The 18,097-nt window shown below is 42.7% G+C and overlaps 1 protein-coding gene across 9 annotated transcripts in view; it reads left to right on the forward strand.

Moving 5' to 3' along the window:
• Positions 1–18,097, forward strand: part of TTC7B (tetratricopeptide repeat domain 7B) — a 233,159-nt gene that overhangs the window by 47,999 nt on the left and 167,063 nt on the right. For all 9 annotated transcript variants that reach the window (XM_079129545.1, XM_079129548.1, XM_079129541.1 and 6 more), the window contains exon 4: positions 10,025–10,155. In XM_079129545.1, the coding sequence (XP_078985671.1) occupies positions 10,025–10,155 (131 nt within the window). The remainder of the gene's footprint in view (positions 1–10,024; positions 10,156–18,097) is intronic.

Below are 18,097 nucleotides of genomic sequence, written 5' to 3' on the forward strand. Positions count from 1 at the left end.
GATCTCAAATTTAGACAGATCTGAAAGAATTTGGGCACTGACTCCTCTGATTGCTGGATATTCTGACAATGGGGTGTGTAGCTTTCCACTTCTTCAACCAGACCTCCAGGGAAACTGTAGGCCGTGGGGAAATAAAATGGTGCTTCCTGGCAGAGGTTTTGAAACCTTGATGTTGAATGAAACATAAAGGGAGAGTCCAGGCTGCCACATGATGTTCTGCAAGCCACACCTAACTAGAACAGTTGAGAGACTGGGTGTGCTTGAGCTTCTGAGAGTGACGCGGGCCCCAGCCAGCTATCCAGCTGTCCTGCACCCTCCCACCTGCTGCCTGCTGGTCTCCTGGCCTCTGTAAGCCCCCTTTGCCTTCCACACCACCCTGCAAGGTCTCAGCAGTCAGTGTGGCCTCTTAAGACATGTCCAGGGTGAAGCATTGGCCCCGGCCACGGGCTGTTATATAATTTCCACGCATGACTCCCACACCAATGTTAGGCAATCACTGAACTTGAGACTATTTTCCCACAAGTTTGAGAGAAGGATAGCTAGCAACCAAACAGGCCAGTGCAAATGGAAGAGCTTTGAAAGCTGTTAAATGTAATCAAAATGATTTTATCATCACTGATGTATTTAAAATGTGTCATCATTCATAGAAAGGATCTTTTAGAAATGAATCTTTATGTGGAAATTCCCTCCTGTGGCAGAGAGAAAAATAATTTTTGTGGATCACAAACAACATGGTTGGCTGCCCTTATCACCTATGCTTTAAAGCTGGCCCTGACTGTCAGAATCACTTCGCTGTGGTTAGTGTCTCCTCCAGTCCATGGGCTGGAAGCTTGCTCGTGGTAGTGATCTTGGGAGAGAATGGGACGTTTAAGAGGTGGGGCCTAATGGAAAGTGATTAGGTCATTGGGGGCACTGCCCTTGAAAGGGATCAATGTAGTTCTCGAGAGAGCCCGGTTAGTGTCTGTGAGAGTGGGTGGTTGTAAAGAGAATAGTCTGGCCCCTGAATTTCTCTTGCTTCCTGTCCCACCATGTGCTTTTTCCCTCTCACACATGTGCCTGGCATGATGGCATCTACCGGGCTGAGATGTAGCCAGAAATCCCTCATCAGAGATGAGCATATGCCAGTGCCATACTATTACATCTCCAGATAACAAAACCTTTAAAAAAAAAAAAAAACCCTCCTCTTTTATTTATAAAGTACCCAGCCTCAGGTATTTCATTACAGCAACAGAAAACAGACTAAGAACACTTAATTTCTACCCTTTTTGTATACTGCTTTGATTTTTGAGATGCAGATCTTACTGATTAAGGCTATGCAGTCATTACTGTTATATGAGCTTTTTATCAAGTCTGTTTTCACAGTTGTTTTAGTTATGTATTTCTCTAGGAAAAAGAAAGTACCTAAAAACATTATTGAGATAGCTTTACAAACTGACAAGGCATCATCTGAGCTTTTAATGAGAGCCAATTTAGGCCATGACCTCGGGCCTCTGCTTCCCAGACAGTGCTGATGTGATCCCAGACACTTGAAAATTTATAGAGCAGTCCAAAGGGCCTGTAAGCAGCTTTGACAGAGGACTAAATATTCTGGAACTCAGCTGCATAGGCAGGAAGTCACTGCAATAAATCAAGACACCGCCATTGCTCTGGGGTGTGCCCAGTGGCACATGGAATGAACACCATTGCATTTGGGAGAAGGAAAGCAACAATAGATGATTAGTTCATAAAAGGCCTCCTGCCCAAGAGTGGACACATTCCTGGGAGTGCATTTGCCAGCCAAGATCTTGAGTGTCCACAAGTGTCCTGCCTATTAAGAACATGACTCCTAACAGTGGAGGGTTAAGTTGTGTAGCTGGTTTGAATATTCTTACTAACCACGTGTGACCATGAACTGCAGCCCCAGATGACAGGTTTTCAAATACTTCAGAGCCCAGTAAAACACAGCTGATAGTCGGATTACGTGTAACGTATTTGACATTTTATTTTATTTTATTTTATATCTTGGTCATCTTCATAAGCATTAGTGGTCAGAGCCCAGCTTGCAAAGGTGCACAGTGCCAGAGAGTAGAGCCATTTTTTTTCTGACCTTTTGACATGCTCTGGGGAATTAGTTTTCCTTATATTGAATGCCTGATATCAACTTGCACATTATTTGGTTGCTTCATGCAAGAAGAGGGCAGATTGTAAAACAGTTTTCATTCCTATTCATGTTCTCTCTCTCTCTTTTTCCTGGTGATTTTTATTTTATACTAAGTACTTAAAGAGCATTTAGGAAGCTCTCATCCAGTATACTTCTTTTAAGTAGTTCTGCAGTTGTTATGCTAAATGATGCATTTGTTCATTTTATCTCATATTCTCCTCCAAAGAAAATGTCAAGAGTTAGAAGAGAGTTCATGCTGGAGCGAGACTACTTAATGTTTTGTTTATTTGTTTTGTTTTTTGTTTTGCAATGGGATAAACAATTTTGGCTCAACGCAGGATGAATACTGAGCACCTAGGACTTGATGAACATTAATGCAGTTATTATCACTGTATTCCTTTTGTTTTAAAAGTTTGAGACATAGAATATAAAAATAGACCCAAACAAAATTTCTAGAGATGATAATTGTAGTGGCTGAGATAAAAAAAAATGCAATTGAATATGACTGTGGCAGAGTAGATGTCGCAGAATAAAAAGCTAGTGAACTTGAAGACGTGACAATAGAAATTATCCAAAATGAAACTGAGAAAAAATATTTTTTAAAAAGTGGGAAATGTACGTGTATCAGAGTCACCTAAGAAGGGAAGAGGAAGACATTAAGCAATTTTAAAGAAGTAATGACTGAACATTTTTCAACTATAAACCCTCAATTTCGGGAAGCTCAGTGGAGCCCAAGTTAATTCATAAAACAATTTGTTCACATCAGTAATAAAGAGAAAATCCTAAAAGCAACCAGAGAAAAAGACATATACAAATGAATAAATATAGAGGTGAGAGTAGGTTTATTGTCATAAATCGTGTGAGAACTCACTGAGTGAGGCAGGGAAAAAAGCAAACCGTCAGCCCTCAATTCCATACTTGGTGAAAACATCTCTTTAAAATGAAGACAAGAGACAACATTTTCAGGCATATAGTAACTAAAAAACCCTCGCAGTAGCAGAACTACACTACAAGACATGTTGAAGGAATTACTGTAAGGTGAAGGGAGAAGATGCCAAAAGAAAACATGAATCAGGAACGAAGAACACAGGAAATTATAACTGTAATTAGTGAATATGTAAAAGTTTTTCCTTATGATTGAAATGTCTTTAAAATATAATTGACTAAACAAAAAATAATAACTACATTAGGTGGGGCTTACAAAATATATAAAAGTGAAATTATATGATAAATGAATAAAGGCTAGAAGGGGAGAAATGGAAGTGTTCAATTGTAGAGGTTATGAACTATATTCAGGAACTAGAATAATATCATCTGAAGTAGACTATGATGGTTTAAACCCTAAATCACCATTGACCCAACACAGTTTTGACAAATCAAAGTACTCAGCTAGTCAAATAGAAGAAATAAAAGGGAAAAACAGAACACATTGGACAAATAAAAAACAATTAGCAAAGTAGTAGATTTAATTATATAAAAATTACATTGAGTATAAGTAGTCAAAATTAAAACTCTAATTAAAAGGTAGAGAACTGAGCTGTGCTCAGTGGCAGAGTACCTCGCATGTGCAAAGATCTGGGTTCAATCCCCAGCACTGCAAAAAGTAAAAAATAAATAAATAAATAAATAAATAAATAATAACAAAAATAGAGATGGTCAGATTGGAAACTAAGCAAGGCTCAACAGTGTGTTGCCCAGAAGAAACACTAACTATAAACACATGATCTATTAAAAGTAAAAAAAAAATGGAAAAAAATACCACGCTAATAGTAAAGAAATGAAAGCTGGAGTAGCTATGTTAATCTTGGACAAAGCAGGTTTTGGAACGAAGTCTCTTAAAAGTTTCTGTAAAATGCTCTAAAAGTTTATATGGCTATTAAAAGCTTTAAAATACATGAAGCAGAAGCTGATTGAATTTAAAGGAGAAACAGGCCAAATGCACATTTATGTGCAGAGATTACAGCACCCCTGTTTCAACAGGTAGAACAAGTAGGCAGATTATTTGTGAGATGTAGAAGCCTTGGAACAATACAATGTACCCACTTGACCTAATTGAGAAAATCCCACATTTATTTTCACTCCTGATGTTGCAATTTGTTTCTTCCCCTTTTCCAGAGGAGTCTGGTGAAAGGTTTATCTGTTTTTAAAAAATTCTCATTAAAGAGCTTCTGGTTTCATTGATTCTTCTCTGTTGCTTTTCTGTTGTCTGATTTGTTTGCTTCCACTTTGATCTGTATTATTTCCTTTCTTCTGAACACACTGGTGTAGAAGGGACCATCCTCATCCTAACAGAGGGCATCTATGAAAAGCTTAGCAGTTAGCATCAGACTTAATGGTAAAGGCTGAAGGCTTTCTCCGTAAGCCAGGAGTGATGTCAGCCGTCTGCCCTAACCACTTCCACTCATCTCTGCACTGGGCTTCTTGACAGTGCAGTCAGGCAGCAAATCGGAATAAAATACATCCAGACTGCAGAGGAGGAAGTAAACTATTTGCAAACAACACAACAATCTATGTGGATCTTCTGATGGAAACCACAAAAATGGTAGCAGAACTAAAAGGTGAATTTAGCAAGGTTACAAAATACAAGATCAATATTCAAAAGTCATTTCTGTATACTAGCAATGAACAGTAAGTGAATTAAAACAATACCATTTACAATAGCATAATAAATATGAAATACTTAAAGCCAACCTGGAAAAAGGTTTACAAGGCCTGTACACTAAAATCTAAGAGCCATTGCTGAGAGATGTGAAAGATACATAAGTAAGAGACATACTGTGCCCTAAAGTTGAAAAACTCATTATTGTTAACGTTAAATCAATTCTCTCCAAATTAATCTCTAAATTCAGCATAATCCCAGCCAACATATTGTGGTAGAAATTGACAAACAGATTTTATACGGAAATGTAAAAGACTGAGAATACCCCCTAAAAAAAAAAAAAAGAAATGAAAAAAAGAAAATTAAGAGCAAAAATGGAGTACTAACAATTCTTCAAAACTTATAAAAATATGGTAATCAAAACAAAGTGATATTGGTTTAAATATAGACAAGGAGATTATTGTAATAGAGTCCAGAAAGACTCACATGTTCTGTCCCTCTGATTGTTCCCAGAAGTGCAAAGGCAGTTCAGTGGAAAAAGGAAAATCTTTAGTAAGTTTACTAGAACAGTTGAATCTATTTGCAAAGAAATAAACTTCAGTCTCTACTTTGCAACTTAATGTCAACATGTGTCATAGACCTAGATGTAAAACCTCCAACTGTAACAGTTCTACAGGAACAGCAGGACAGAACTTTGTAGTAGTGGGCTAGGCAAAAATTTCTTAGCTACAAAACCACAAGCACAGTCCATTTAAGAAAACATTGATAAGTTGGGTTTCATCAAAATTTTAAACTTATCTTCAAAAGACATTTTAAGAAGATGAAAAAAACTGCAGACTGAGCAGAAACATTTGTGAACCATATATTTGAGCACTTGTACTCAGAATATAAAGAACTCAAAACTCCAGAAAATAAGCACTTATAAAAATGGATAAAATATTTAATGGGCACTTCACCAAAGAGGATGTATAGCTAGCAAAGAAGCACATGAAAAGATGGTCAGTATCGTTAGTCGTGGCAATGCAACTCAAAACCACAATAAAGTGCCACTTCATACCCCCTGGGAGAGCTCTAGTTAAACAGTGAGACAATAACAAGTACTGATGTGGATGTGAAGAAGCTGGAGTCTACATTTATTGCTGGTGGGAATGGAAAACGATGCCGCTTCTTAGGAAAACTGATAATTTCTTTAAGAAATTTATCACCTGATCCAATATTTGCATTCCTAGGTCTCCACTCAAGAGAATTAAAAACATCTGTCTGCACACACACAAAAATACCTGTCCATTGATATTCATACTTTGTTGTTCAAATAGCCAAAGAGTGGAAACAATTGAACTGGCAAATGGGTAGATAAAATGTAACCTCTCCATATAGCAGTAAGATGAGTGAAGTCTTGATACTTGCTGTAACATGGATGGACTCCGAAAATATTCAGCAGGTGAAGAAGAAAACCCAGAAGACCACATATAATTCCATTTATATAAAACATCCAGAAAAGGTAAATCTACAGAGAGAGATAGAAAGCAGATTAGTGATTGCCTGAGAGTGGTAATAGAGACTGACTTCATTTGGGCAGAAAAGATCATTTGGGTATGATGGAAAGTTCTAAAAATGAATTATAGTGATAGTTGCAAAACTGTGAATTTATTTAAAATTTTTGAATTGCACACTTTATATCATATATATTATATACCTCATTAGAGCTACTAAAAATGTTATACAGTGATTTGGACTGCATAGTATTGGCAAAACAATAGACAAGTGGATCAATGGAATGGAATAGAGTCGAAAATAGATCCACTCAGCTACAGTCAACTGATCTCTGACAAGGGACCAAAGGCAAGTCAATGGGCAAAGGGTAGTTTTCAACAAGTAATGCTGGAACAACTGGACAGCCAGATGCAAAAATAAAAAATAAAATTCTAGACACTGACCTTTGACAAGTGTTAGGTTGAAAGGGGTCATAGACCTAAATGTAAAGTGGAAAACTTTAAAACTTCTAGGAGATAACATATAAAATCTCGGTGACCTTCTGTTTTAGTTGTCTTTGCGTCACTGTGACCAAAAGACCTGACAAGAACAATTGAGAGGAGGAAAAGTTAATTTTGACTCAGAGGTTCAGTCCATGGTCAGCTGACTCCATAGCTCTGGGCCTGAGGTGAGGCAGACCATCATGGCAATGAGGCTTGGTGAAGGAAGCTGCTCAGGATATGACAACCAGGAAGCAGAGAGAGAGAGAGAGAGAGAGAGAGAGCTCCGTGCACCAGGGACAAAATGTAAACCCCCAAGGCAGCACATATAAAGAACTTTGAAAACTCAACACTAAAAAAACCAGTGCAATTAAAAAGGAGCAAAAGATCTGATCGATACTACACCAAATAAAGTATACAGACAGCCAATAAGTGTAAGAAAAGATGCTCAACATCACATGTCGTTTGAGAAGTGAATATTAAAACAGCAGTGAGATGCCTCTATACACCTATTAGAATGGCTAAAATTCCAAAAGTCAAAATGGATCATTCACTGGAGAGGACAGTCTGGTAGTTTCTTGAAAAGCTGAATATAATATTCTACAAATTGATTTATAATACAATAAAAATGTATTTATTTAGCAATTTCTTATAAAACCAAACACACTCTTACCATATGATCCAGCAGTTGCACTTTTTGGCATTTACCAAATTAAGTTATAAACATGTCCACACAAAAAACCTGCAGGTGAAGGTTTATAGAAGCTTTATTCGTAACTGCTAAGACTTGGAAGTAATCAAGATACCTGCTCAGTGGTAAGTGGAACATTATTTAGCAACAAAAATAAGTGAGCAATCCATCTAACACAAGACATGGAGGACGGACCATAGGTGCACATTGCCAGAAGGCAGTCTGTGCACTGTGTGACTTCAACTGTGTGATATTCTGGAAAAGGTAGTTACAGAGACAGCAAGGGGTTAGTGGCTGCCAGTGGGCAGGATGAATAGGTGGAGCACCCGGCAACTTTTGAGCAGTGAACCTTTTGTGTGTAGTAGAGTAATGATGGGTGCTTGACGTTATGCATTTTTTGGAACCCATAGGATATGCAGCACAAAGAATGAATCGTCACATAAACTGTGGAGTTTTAATAATAATAATGAAAAGCCCCTCCAAACCCATTATCGTGAAACAGAAAAAGAAGTATAGTTTATTACAGGTCAATTTTATTTCAGTGAAACTGTTAAAAAATTAGAATCTTTGGCTGAGCCACTTCTGCATCAAAGGGGTGACCTCTGAGTTTCCAGGTGCATTGTCCTCAGTTGCTGGTTCCCTGTGCCTGGAAGTGGCTTCTTTACATGCAGTAGCTCTGTCTCCTGTGACTTTCTGCAGCCTGGAGGGATTTTTGTTGTTTACTGAGAGCAACTTGGGTAACACCATTATCCAAAATGGTGCCTGTGAAGCCATGGATTATTTCCTGACCTTTGATGTGTCTGATCCACTCCCTGGAGTGGTGTCCACCATGAAAATCAGCAACTAACGTGATAGCATTGTTCGGAGGCTTAAGACCTGGGTTTGGCCCTGTTGTGCCTTTGACTGTAAAGTTACATCCTTTACCGTGGCAGTTCTCAGTGTCTTCACCTAAGACTCCCAAGAGCTCGTAATTGTTCATGTTCAGTAAGTGTGCATTTTAGGGGAGTATTTTGGTAGTGTTGTGCTGCAAACCAATGTGTTTGTCTGCTTCCTATTCCTCTAACAAAATATCTGAGATAATCAACATATAAGGAGAAAAGTTTTATTTAGGCTCATAGTTTTGGAGCTTCCAGATAATAATCAAATGGCCCTGTTTCTTCTGGATTCGTGGGAAGCCAGCACATCGTGGCAAGAGGGGATGACAGAACAAGTCACTCACCTGATGGCCAGGAAGAGCAGACAGGAGGGGCTGGGTGCCACAGGGCAGGCCCCCAGTGACATGCATACCTCCTGCCTGGCCCCACCTCTTAAAGGTTCCACACTTCCCCTCACAGTGCTCTGAGGGGGTCAGGCCTTTGACATGTATCTTTGGGGTACACTTAAGAACCAGACTGTAGCTGCCAGCTTTATTTATTTTTAAAAAACAAGTTTAGGGGTGTTTTAAGGGCCCAATCAGCACAATTGTAGAGGAGAAAAGGTTTATTTGAGGGCTCACAGTTTCAGAGTCTCAGTCCATAGAAGGCTGGCTCCACTCCTCAGAACTTGAGGTGAGACAGGACATCATGGCAGGAGAGTGTGGCAGAGGGAAACAGCTCATATTGTGATGAGGAAGCAGAGAGAGACCCCACTCTCCAGATACAAAATGTATACCTATAGCCACGCCCCCAGTGAACCACCACCTCCAGCCATACCCCACCTGCCTCCAGTTACCACTCAGTCAATCCCATCAGGGATCAATTCACTGATTAGGTCAAGACTCATGAAACCCAATCATCTGTCCTCTGAACCTTCTTGCATTGTCTCACACGTGAGCTTTCAGGGGACACCTCACATCCAAACCATAACAAAAGGCTTCTGCTGTTTGAATGAGATCTATTATTAGAGTTTTCCAGAGAGACAAAACCAGCAGGTGATGAGTTCGTAAGCTGGAGACCCAGGACTGATGATGGTGTAGTTCCCGTTTGACACCTGGAACCGGAAGACCCAGTGGTGCAGGTTCTAGTTCAGAAGTTGGCAGGCTCAAGGCTCAAGAAGAGTCGGAATTTCCATGCAAATCCAAAGGCAGGAGAAGGCCATATCCCAGCTCTGTGTACTCACAGGGGCGGGGTGGGGGTCCCACTCACTCAGCATCTTGGTTCTATTCAGGTCTTCAACTCATTGAGTGAGAGCCAGCCATGTTAGCGAGGGCGGTGTGTACACTCAGTCCTCCAAGTCAAGTGCTGAACTCACCCAGAAACACCCTCACAGACACACCCAGAATAATGTTTGCCCTAAAGTCTGGGCACCCTGTGGCCCAGTCGAGTTGATGCATGAAGTTAACGGTCCTGCTCTCTCAGGTCTGAGTGAGGTCCTGGTGAAGTGCTGGGTCAAGGTCTCAGCCTAGTATCAACGTCAAACCCATCTTTCTGTATTTCAGGGCCTCTTTTCTCCTGGACACTATGGGTGTTCCTTTTGGTGCTTCATTTTGATGTTTCATTTTGTCCTTAGAGAGGACAGAGGAAGGAGGATCTGATTCTCTGATAGGCTGTGAGATCCTAGGACCATTTTATGGCCCTGACAAATAATGTCTAAAAATCAGGCCCTATGGAAAACATTCACCCAGGTTTCTGTTTGCTTTTCAGGACTCTGTTTAGAGAAGCTGCCCATTTCATCTTCTACCAGTAATCTCCACATGGACCGGGAACAGGATGTTATCACCTGTTATGAGAAAGCCGGGGACATCGCCCTCTTGTACCTCCAGGAGATAGAAAGGGTAAGTGAGGACCACACATTCACTCACCTGGTAATTTTTTATTCCAAATCAGACTGTACACAACCGCAGTCAACCTCTGGAAAGCCTTCCGCTTGCCTGCCTTGTCACCTTTGTGCCAGACCTTATCTACCTTCCTGACTGGTGAGGAGAAGATGCAATGATTGTGGTGCCTTGTGTGGGGACAGATGGTTCAGTGCGGGAGGCAATGCAGGGTTCTCTGAGCAAAAATGCAACTGGTTTTACCCTCGGCACCCTGAGGCTGGCAACCTCCCCCCCGCGCCCCCCACCCAGTTCTTTCTCCTAAGCAAAGTGGGTTGAGCTTCGTTTGTCCTTGTGTGGTCTGGATGCCAGGATCTGTTCATCTGGGTCTGGGAGGCTTTGCCTCATGGGTGTGGTGAAGGTCTGCTAGGGACGTGAACCAGCCTGTGTGGAGCAGGTTCTTTGTCCCTGGAGGCCATCTGGGATGTTCTTCTCCAGTAGCCCATGTCTGCCTGTGTGTGGGGAGTGGAACCACAGCTGGCAGTGGCCACATAGCAGAGGCCAAGGAACCAGGAGCCCTAATTTCACCTCCTGGGCAGGGAGGCTGGGGCTGGAGGCTGGAGGCTGGCAGCTGACTGGGGCCAGGGAGGGGTGGGTGCCCTGTTTGGCTCTGCTCTATTCTAGTTCCATCACCTTCTGCCTCAGTGTTCCCGTCTGTTAGAAGAGCGTCCATGATAGTTCTGCTTCGGTGGCATGCTTATGGGATTATGTAAGGCCACGCGGAGAAAGACACTTAACCTGGGTTTGGGAGCGTGTTAAGTTCTTGGCAAATGTCACTTATTTTTAATTATGATAGCTCTTAGCAGTCTGCTGCTGGTAGAGTTTCCTGGCGTTCTTACCAAGGCTGGACATGCCCTTGACCCCCTCAGGCCCAGAGGTGCCCCTGTGCGAATGCTCAGTGATTAGGGCCCAGGGAGCCCAAGCCCTGCTTTCCCTTGCTGTCTGGGCTCTGTTCACAGAATTAGAACAGAGAGAGACTTCCTGAGTCTTAGCTGTGTCATTTTAGACATGTACAGACTGAGAGTCATTTAAAGTCGTTTTGCTGTGTGTTGGTGTGTCTCATGAGGATCAGTGTCTGTGAGGAGTCGGGGGGTCGAGAGACCCGTGGAAGATGAGCAGCTGGAGAGAAGGGTGGGCACAGCCGGGATGTCCGTAGGTCCTGGTCCTGGGAACTCAGGAAGATATTTGACTATCTTGCCAAAATGATGTTCTGTCAGCAGGTTCTCTGGGGAGGGTCTCTTGTTGTTTCGTTATTCAGATTTCACGCTATGATCTTTAGAGGAACGCCATGCACTGAAATGCACCTTCCTCCCTGCCTGCCAGCTCCTGCAGGGCTTGGCCTCGGACACTGCCATCCCAGCCGTGCTGCTGTCCTTGGCCAACAGCCCTGGCTGCTTAGGGGCCCTGGTTTTTGGCTTATTCTACAGTTGCTATCCAGGCTGCCACCTCGAGCTGCCTTTTCCTGCCTGGGGCAGAGGAGGCGCCCCTGCTTGCGTGTCTGCAGTGATGGAGGCCCGGGCACCTCCCACACGTTCCTGGGGTTCGTTTCTGCCTCCCCTTCACCGCTGGGCTTTTCAGCTGGACCGTCAAGGAGGCACACAAAGTTGGAATTTAAAAAATCTTTTGTTTGTTCGTTTTGGTTCTGGGGATGTAGTGACCACAGGAGTTAGATTTTGAGGAGGAAATTGAGGCCCTGGGACTCACGGGAAGTGAGACCAGAGTTAGCAGGAAGTCCCAGCTCTGCTCCACGCCTTGCTGGGTTGTTTTTCCAAGCCGGTGTGGACAAACACACAGTGCTGTCCCCGCGGCCTTCCTTCTGGGACGTGCTCCGTCAGCGTGGACCAGGCAAGCCCTAGCTTTTGATCACATGTGGAGGCAGCTTCTTTAACACATCCAGGTGACTGTCACCTCTTTTCTGGTTCTGAATTTTCAGTGTGAATTTTCCTTTATGAAACCCACTTTGGGCCTCCCCAGATTTCAGCAAGCGAGGTTATTAGCAGTGACAGAGTGAGTGAACCAAACATCTGCTGTGACTGTAGGAGGAGCTCCGGAAATTTTGTGACAGTCCAACTGAAGTCTGGGGGAGAGTAACCTCCTTCTGAGACCAGTGGCCCCGAGGAAGCTGCAGGGTGGGTGGCCGGGTGATTGTGCCGTGTGAAGATACCTGACAGACCTTTCCATTTTTTTGACTTAATTGATTTAATTTTGAACTTAACAAGAATCATGCTGAATTGAAAACGGAAAAATAGTGAAACAATCTGAAAGAAATGAAACCCTTGAGCAAGCTGGGCTGAACAGTTCCTGCCTCTGAGCAGCCCTAGTGAGCAGAATCCTGCATGCGTCACCATATTGGCTCACTGGCGGAGGCAGAGGTGGACCATGCCCGCCACTCTGCACTGAAGCAACTCTGGTTTGCCATTTTATTCCTCACTGTTGGCTCTTAACTGCATCCATTAAGAATAGTAAGATTCGGGGAGAACCTCTGAGGACGGTTTAGAGTGTCCTGACTGAGGCTTTTCCATCTGAAACGACCAAATCCTCTGTCAGAGCCTGCGCCATTCTCTGCATTTCCCCACAGTGGGTTCGCTCAGCCTTGTTGGAAAAACACAGAAAGAGGGCTGACCTTGGCTTCCCCTTGAGGCAGCTACCTTAAGTGCTGAAGAAGCAGCAGAGCTGCTGTGAGGTGACTTGGTGTTGAGCCCCAGCCCTGCCACCTCTTGACTGTGGAACTTTGGGCAAGTGACTTAACCTCTCTGAGCCTCAGGATCCTCTTCTATAAACAGCAATAATCATCATCCTATGTCACGTGAGGCTGAAAGGGGCCAGCAATGTGCTGTGAGCACACAGTGAGTGCCAGCTTTGTTGTCTGTTCCTGGGTCACCTGGCTGTGGGGTCTTTCCTAACCTTTGAAAATTTCCGACACTCAGATGAAAATCTGAAATATTACCGACATACTGTATTACTGTAAATGTAAAGAATTTTTAGGGGAATGTTTCTGAAGCAAATTTTGTAGGTGAGCTAGGTTGCCCCATCTTGTACTGAAGTACAAGAGTATTTTTTCCTGGTGTCCCTCTTTCTGGGTTCAGGATTTCTGTCGCTCCGATTGACCTTAGTCTGCTCATTCATTTCTGAGTGCTTCAACTGTCTGCCTTGGGGTGGCGCTGATCCTGCCTGACATGTCGGTTCACAGGGCTGGAGACCAGCACCTGCTGAGGACCAGTGAGCGCCAGGTGGGATGCTGGGAGCTCCCGCTGGTTCCACATGTGATGACAGGGCCCAAGGAGATGTGCATAAATGCAAGCCATGCACATTAAATAAGTGTTTACTGTTGTCCTCGTTGTATTAGGATGACAGACATCGACTAATCATCTTCTCTGACAGTTCGTTTTTTTGAAGGGGTATAAAATAAAACTCCAGTATTATCCATATAAAATAATTTAATCAAATAAATCAAATCTGGGCAGATTAGATGAGCAATGACAGGACGGCCTTGACGTGTTTATCTCAGGTGATGGCCTCGTGCCGACCGTAGATCGTGCTGTGTCCTGCAGGAGCGGGCTCCTGGAGGTGCAGCGACAGGAGAGAAGATGACTTTGTCCTTGGAGCTCATGATACGAGCGCTGCTTTTGGCGAATGAAATCATCCTGTCCCTGTCCTCTGCACGCATCAGCCAGCCAACTGGGCCTGGCTTTTTGAACAGGAGCAGTGCCAGGTGGGACTTTGCTTTCTGCTGACAGTTCATTTCTTTTTTTTTTTTTTTACCTGTTTCTAGTCATTTGTGTTTAATAGGCATCTGTGTGAAGAAAAATAGTCCATCAGAGCTTTTGCTTTACAGTTGTAGAATAAGCAAACTGGGAATGAAGAGGAAAGTTAAAGGTGTTGGATAACTTTCCAAAGGAAATGTGTATCATCAACTTGAATTACAAAGGAAAAAACCCTCACATTTCATGTCAATGTTTTTTCAGTGCTTGAGGTCAAATTATAAAACAATTTGTCTTCCACAGCATATTTTGAGGGCTCTTAGAAGTGACATAGGTTCTCTTATGATTTAACTTTTTAACACTGGATAGTTTGGTTCCACTTTGTGTTTTGTTTTATGTGTTTTGAGACGGCATCTTGCTATGTCATCCAGGAGGGCTTCAAATGAGCCTCCTGCCTCTGCCTCCTGAGTAACTGGGAAGACAGGTGCACCACTGTACCCATCTTGGTTCTGGTAATTTGGAGAGGAAAATATCCTTTACCTCCATAGCACTAATACCAAAATTACTTCAAGATTATTCCTCCTCATCAAAATTATGTCTTCAGTCTTTTCCCATGGCATCAGAACAAGGTCCTGAGTACTTTTGTGCCAAACTACACTAAACATTTTATATGTTTTTTCATTTAATCTATAAAACAATCCTGTAAGGTATAGGTAATGTCTTCAGTTTCATGGATGAGGAAACTGAGGCACATAATAGTCTATTTACTTGATCACTTCCCCATACTACCTGTTAGTTAGCTTTTGTTACTGTAACAAATGCCTGAAGCAGGCTATTTGACAAAAAGGAAAAGAGTTATTTAGCTCAATTTTGGAGGCCAGAAGTCCAAGCAGTGTGGCACGGGTTCTGGCAACATCAGATTGTGGTGAGATCACCTTTGTACCTATGTGTGGTGTGTGTGTGTCTCTTCCTCTCCTTATAAAACCAGAAGGACTCAATCATGGAGACTCTATTCTAATAACCTAATCTAATCTCTCCCCAAAGGTCCCATCTCTAGACACCTTCTATTAAGTTTCTACCTTCTTTATTAATAACTTTGGAGATTAAACTCCTGCATGAATCCAGCAGGACAAACCATAGCATTCTATTCCTAGCCCTTATTCACTCCCGAAACTCATGTCCTTCTCACATACAACGTGGTCGTGCCATCTAAATAGTCCCAAAGTCTTAATTCATTCTAGCCTTAACTCAAAAGTTCAAAGGCTCTACTGAGACCACAAACTTCTTGCTGAAATTTTGAGTCTGTAAAAGCAAAATAAGTTACATACTTGCAAAACACAATGATGGGACTGGCACAGGGTAAACATTTCTACTCCAACAAAGAGGAACAGGCAGATAGAAAGGAGCAATCAGTTAAAAGTAAGACCAAACCTCAGCAGGGTAAACATTAAATCCTGAAGCCCCAAGTCTGACATCTTGTCCACACTGGGGTGGGAGTTGAGCCTCACTCCTATGGAACTTCCCAGCACTCAGCCCTTGCTTTAGTTCCTACAGGTTGGAGTCTTATCTCTGCAGCTGTCCCAGACTGGTGTTAAACTGGTAACTCTGCAGTTCTGGGGTCTTGGTGGCAGTTCTTCCCCTTTAGATTTATTAGGGACTGTCCTGGTAGAACTCTCTGCAGTAGCTCTAACCCTACTTTGCTGCTCATCATTGCCCTAGTGGAGGCCCTCTGTAGTGGCTCCACGGTTGAAACAAGACTCTGTCTGGGTTTACTGGTTGTTTAAAACATCCTTTGAAATCTAAGTGGAGGTCTCTGTGGCTCTGTAGGTATCTGTTCCCATAGTGGCTCTCTCAGGCTGTGAGATGATATTTACAGCTTTCCACAGCTTGCACAGCACACTGCTTACAGCTTTCCTTAGAGGATGTTTCATGTTGCTGGTACCTCTACCTTTCTGGGTTCTCTATTGTGGCTTCACTAGGCTTCAGGCATTCACTGTAGGGGCTGTTACTCCAAGGCGAAATTCTGCCTAAAGTCCCAGGCTTTTCTTTGAAGTAACTCCATAACTGTTGCATACTGCCCACTGTACACATTTGTATTAGAATTCTGGTCTTCTGAGCCCTCACATTCCAGGTTTGCTCTGACCTGCTCCTCCAAATTCTTCCAACCTCTTTCTGTTAACCAATTCCAAAGGCTCCTCCACATCTTTATGTAGAGTAATAAGAGCCCACTCTTTATAAAGAGAATAGGTCTCTTCAGGTGAGAGCCCAAGTGTATCAGTGTGACAGTTCATTTCTTTACATCCTATTTTAGAAATGAAATTAATGCTAATTAACCTTTTATTGGCTGTTTTTGTGCTAAAGTTCCAAGAAACACCAGATCCCTGAGTCTTGCAATGCATAGCGCAGACTTCCTGTCTGTCGGGAGCCATTTGTGGGCAGCGTACTCTGGCCTTGGGTTTATCGCGTCCTCCCTGCGGAGGAACTTGCCTGTGGTGTTGGTTCCAGAACTGTGTCACTCACAGTGGTGCTGCTGCTGAGAGGCAGGGTGTGCGTCTAGAGTACCCAGGGCCGACTGTGGTCGAAGTGTGGGACAGGGAAGAAAGGGCATCTTCCTTTCCTCCCTTTCCAGAGCTTACCTTTCCATTCACGCCGAAGTAGGGCATTGCAGTTCAGAGCTTAGCGAGGTACTTCCTAGCAGAAGCCTTCAGAAACCCCAGCCAGGCTGCTGCCTCTGCTCTGGTACCTTGACTTTGAGACTGATTGGAATAGGAGGCTATGGTGCTCTTAAGACTGAATTAGAAAAGTCCAGAAACCAGGAAAGATTCATCACCTATTTTCATTTTTTAATACTTCCTGCCAGTCTTTGCTCTCATAACTTAATAGCATCAGAGGATTTTTCACATAACATTAAACCCCACATTGTTTTCCTGGTCATATAATATTTAAAGTGATATAGTTAACTGATTGTGGGTCTACGGTGTTTGAAAACCCAAGGGTTGGGACTTCCCTCTACTTGCTTCTCCCCTCACTTGGCTATTTCCTCAGGGCGAATTCCCACAAGTGGGGACAGCCTCACCATTGCTGTCACCACACATTGTGTCCAGTTGCTTTGGACAGGTCATACGTCTTCTGACACTGGTAGCCTAGGAGACAAGCCGTTGCTTTGTAGTCTTGGCAAGTTGATGGAAAGTTGTTTTCTAAGTGAAACTAGCATCATTAGTTTGCACTTGTGGTCATTAATGAAGTCAGTGTTTCCCCAGATGTTTGCTTGCTAGTTGTTTTTCTTTTTTGTTTCTTAAAACAGTAGCATTATTGAGATCTAATTCAATCATTTAAGTTATACAGCTGTACATTTTTTTTTTTTTTTTTTTTTTTTGAGATAGGGTCTCATTTTGTTGCCCAGACTGGCCTCAAACTCCTGGGCTCAAGTAATCCTCCCACCTCAGCCTCCTGAGTAGCTGGGACTGTAGGGCCACACCACAGTGCCCAGCTCTCTGTGGTTTTCAATCTATTTTCAGAGTTGTATAAATGTCACCAGGATTGACTTTCAGAACATTTTCATCATCCCCAAAAGAAACTCTGCCATCAGTAGTCACTCCCCATTTCCACCTATTCTCCTCGCCCTTACCAGATACTAAGCTGCTTTCTGCTCCTGTGGATTTGCATGTTCCGGACATTTCCTAGCAATAGAAGCATACAGTATGTGATCTTTTTGATTGACTCCTGGCTCAGTGTACTATTCTCAAGGTGCATCCATGTGCTGGCTGCTGGCCTGCGTTGGCACTTCCTTTCCTTTTATTGCTAAATGGTCTGTTGTATGGATATACTACATGGCGTTTATTCATTCACCACTGGATAGGCTTTTGAATTATTTTTACTTTTTGGCTGGTAGGAATAATGCCACTGCAAATAGTCACGTGCAAGTTCTTATAATGACAAATGTTCTCATTTTTCTTGAGTGTATTCCCAGGAGTGGAACTATTGGGTCACGTGCTAACTTACGTTTAACCTTGATATATTCTTTTTTGTCTCTTATACTTTGTGTTCAATATTTTCTTTTCTTTTTTGGGGGTGTAACTGGGGATTGAACCCAAGTGTGCTTTGTACTGAGCTACCTCCGCAGCTCTTTTCTTTTAATTTTTTGAGACAGGGTCTCACTAAGTTACTGAGGCTGAGCTCAAACTTGAGATCCTCCTGCTTCA

The sequence above is a fragment of the Sciurus vulgaris genome (assembly GCF_902686455.1).
Source record: "Sciurus vulgaris genome assembly, chromosome: 2".
Lineage (NCBI taxonomy): Eukaryota > Metazoa > Chordata > Mammalia > Rodentia > Sciuridae > Sciurus > Sciurus vulgaris.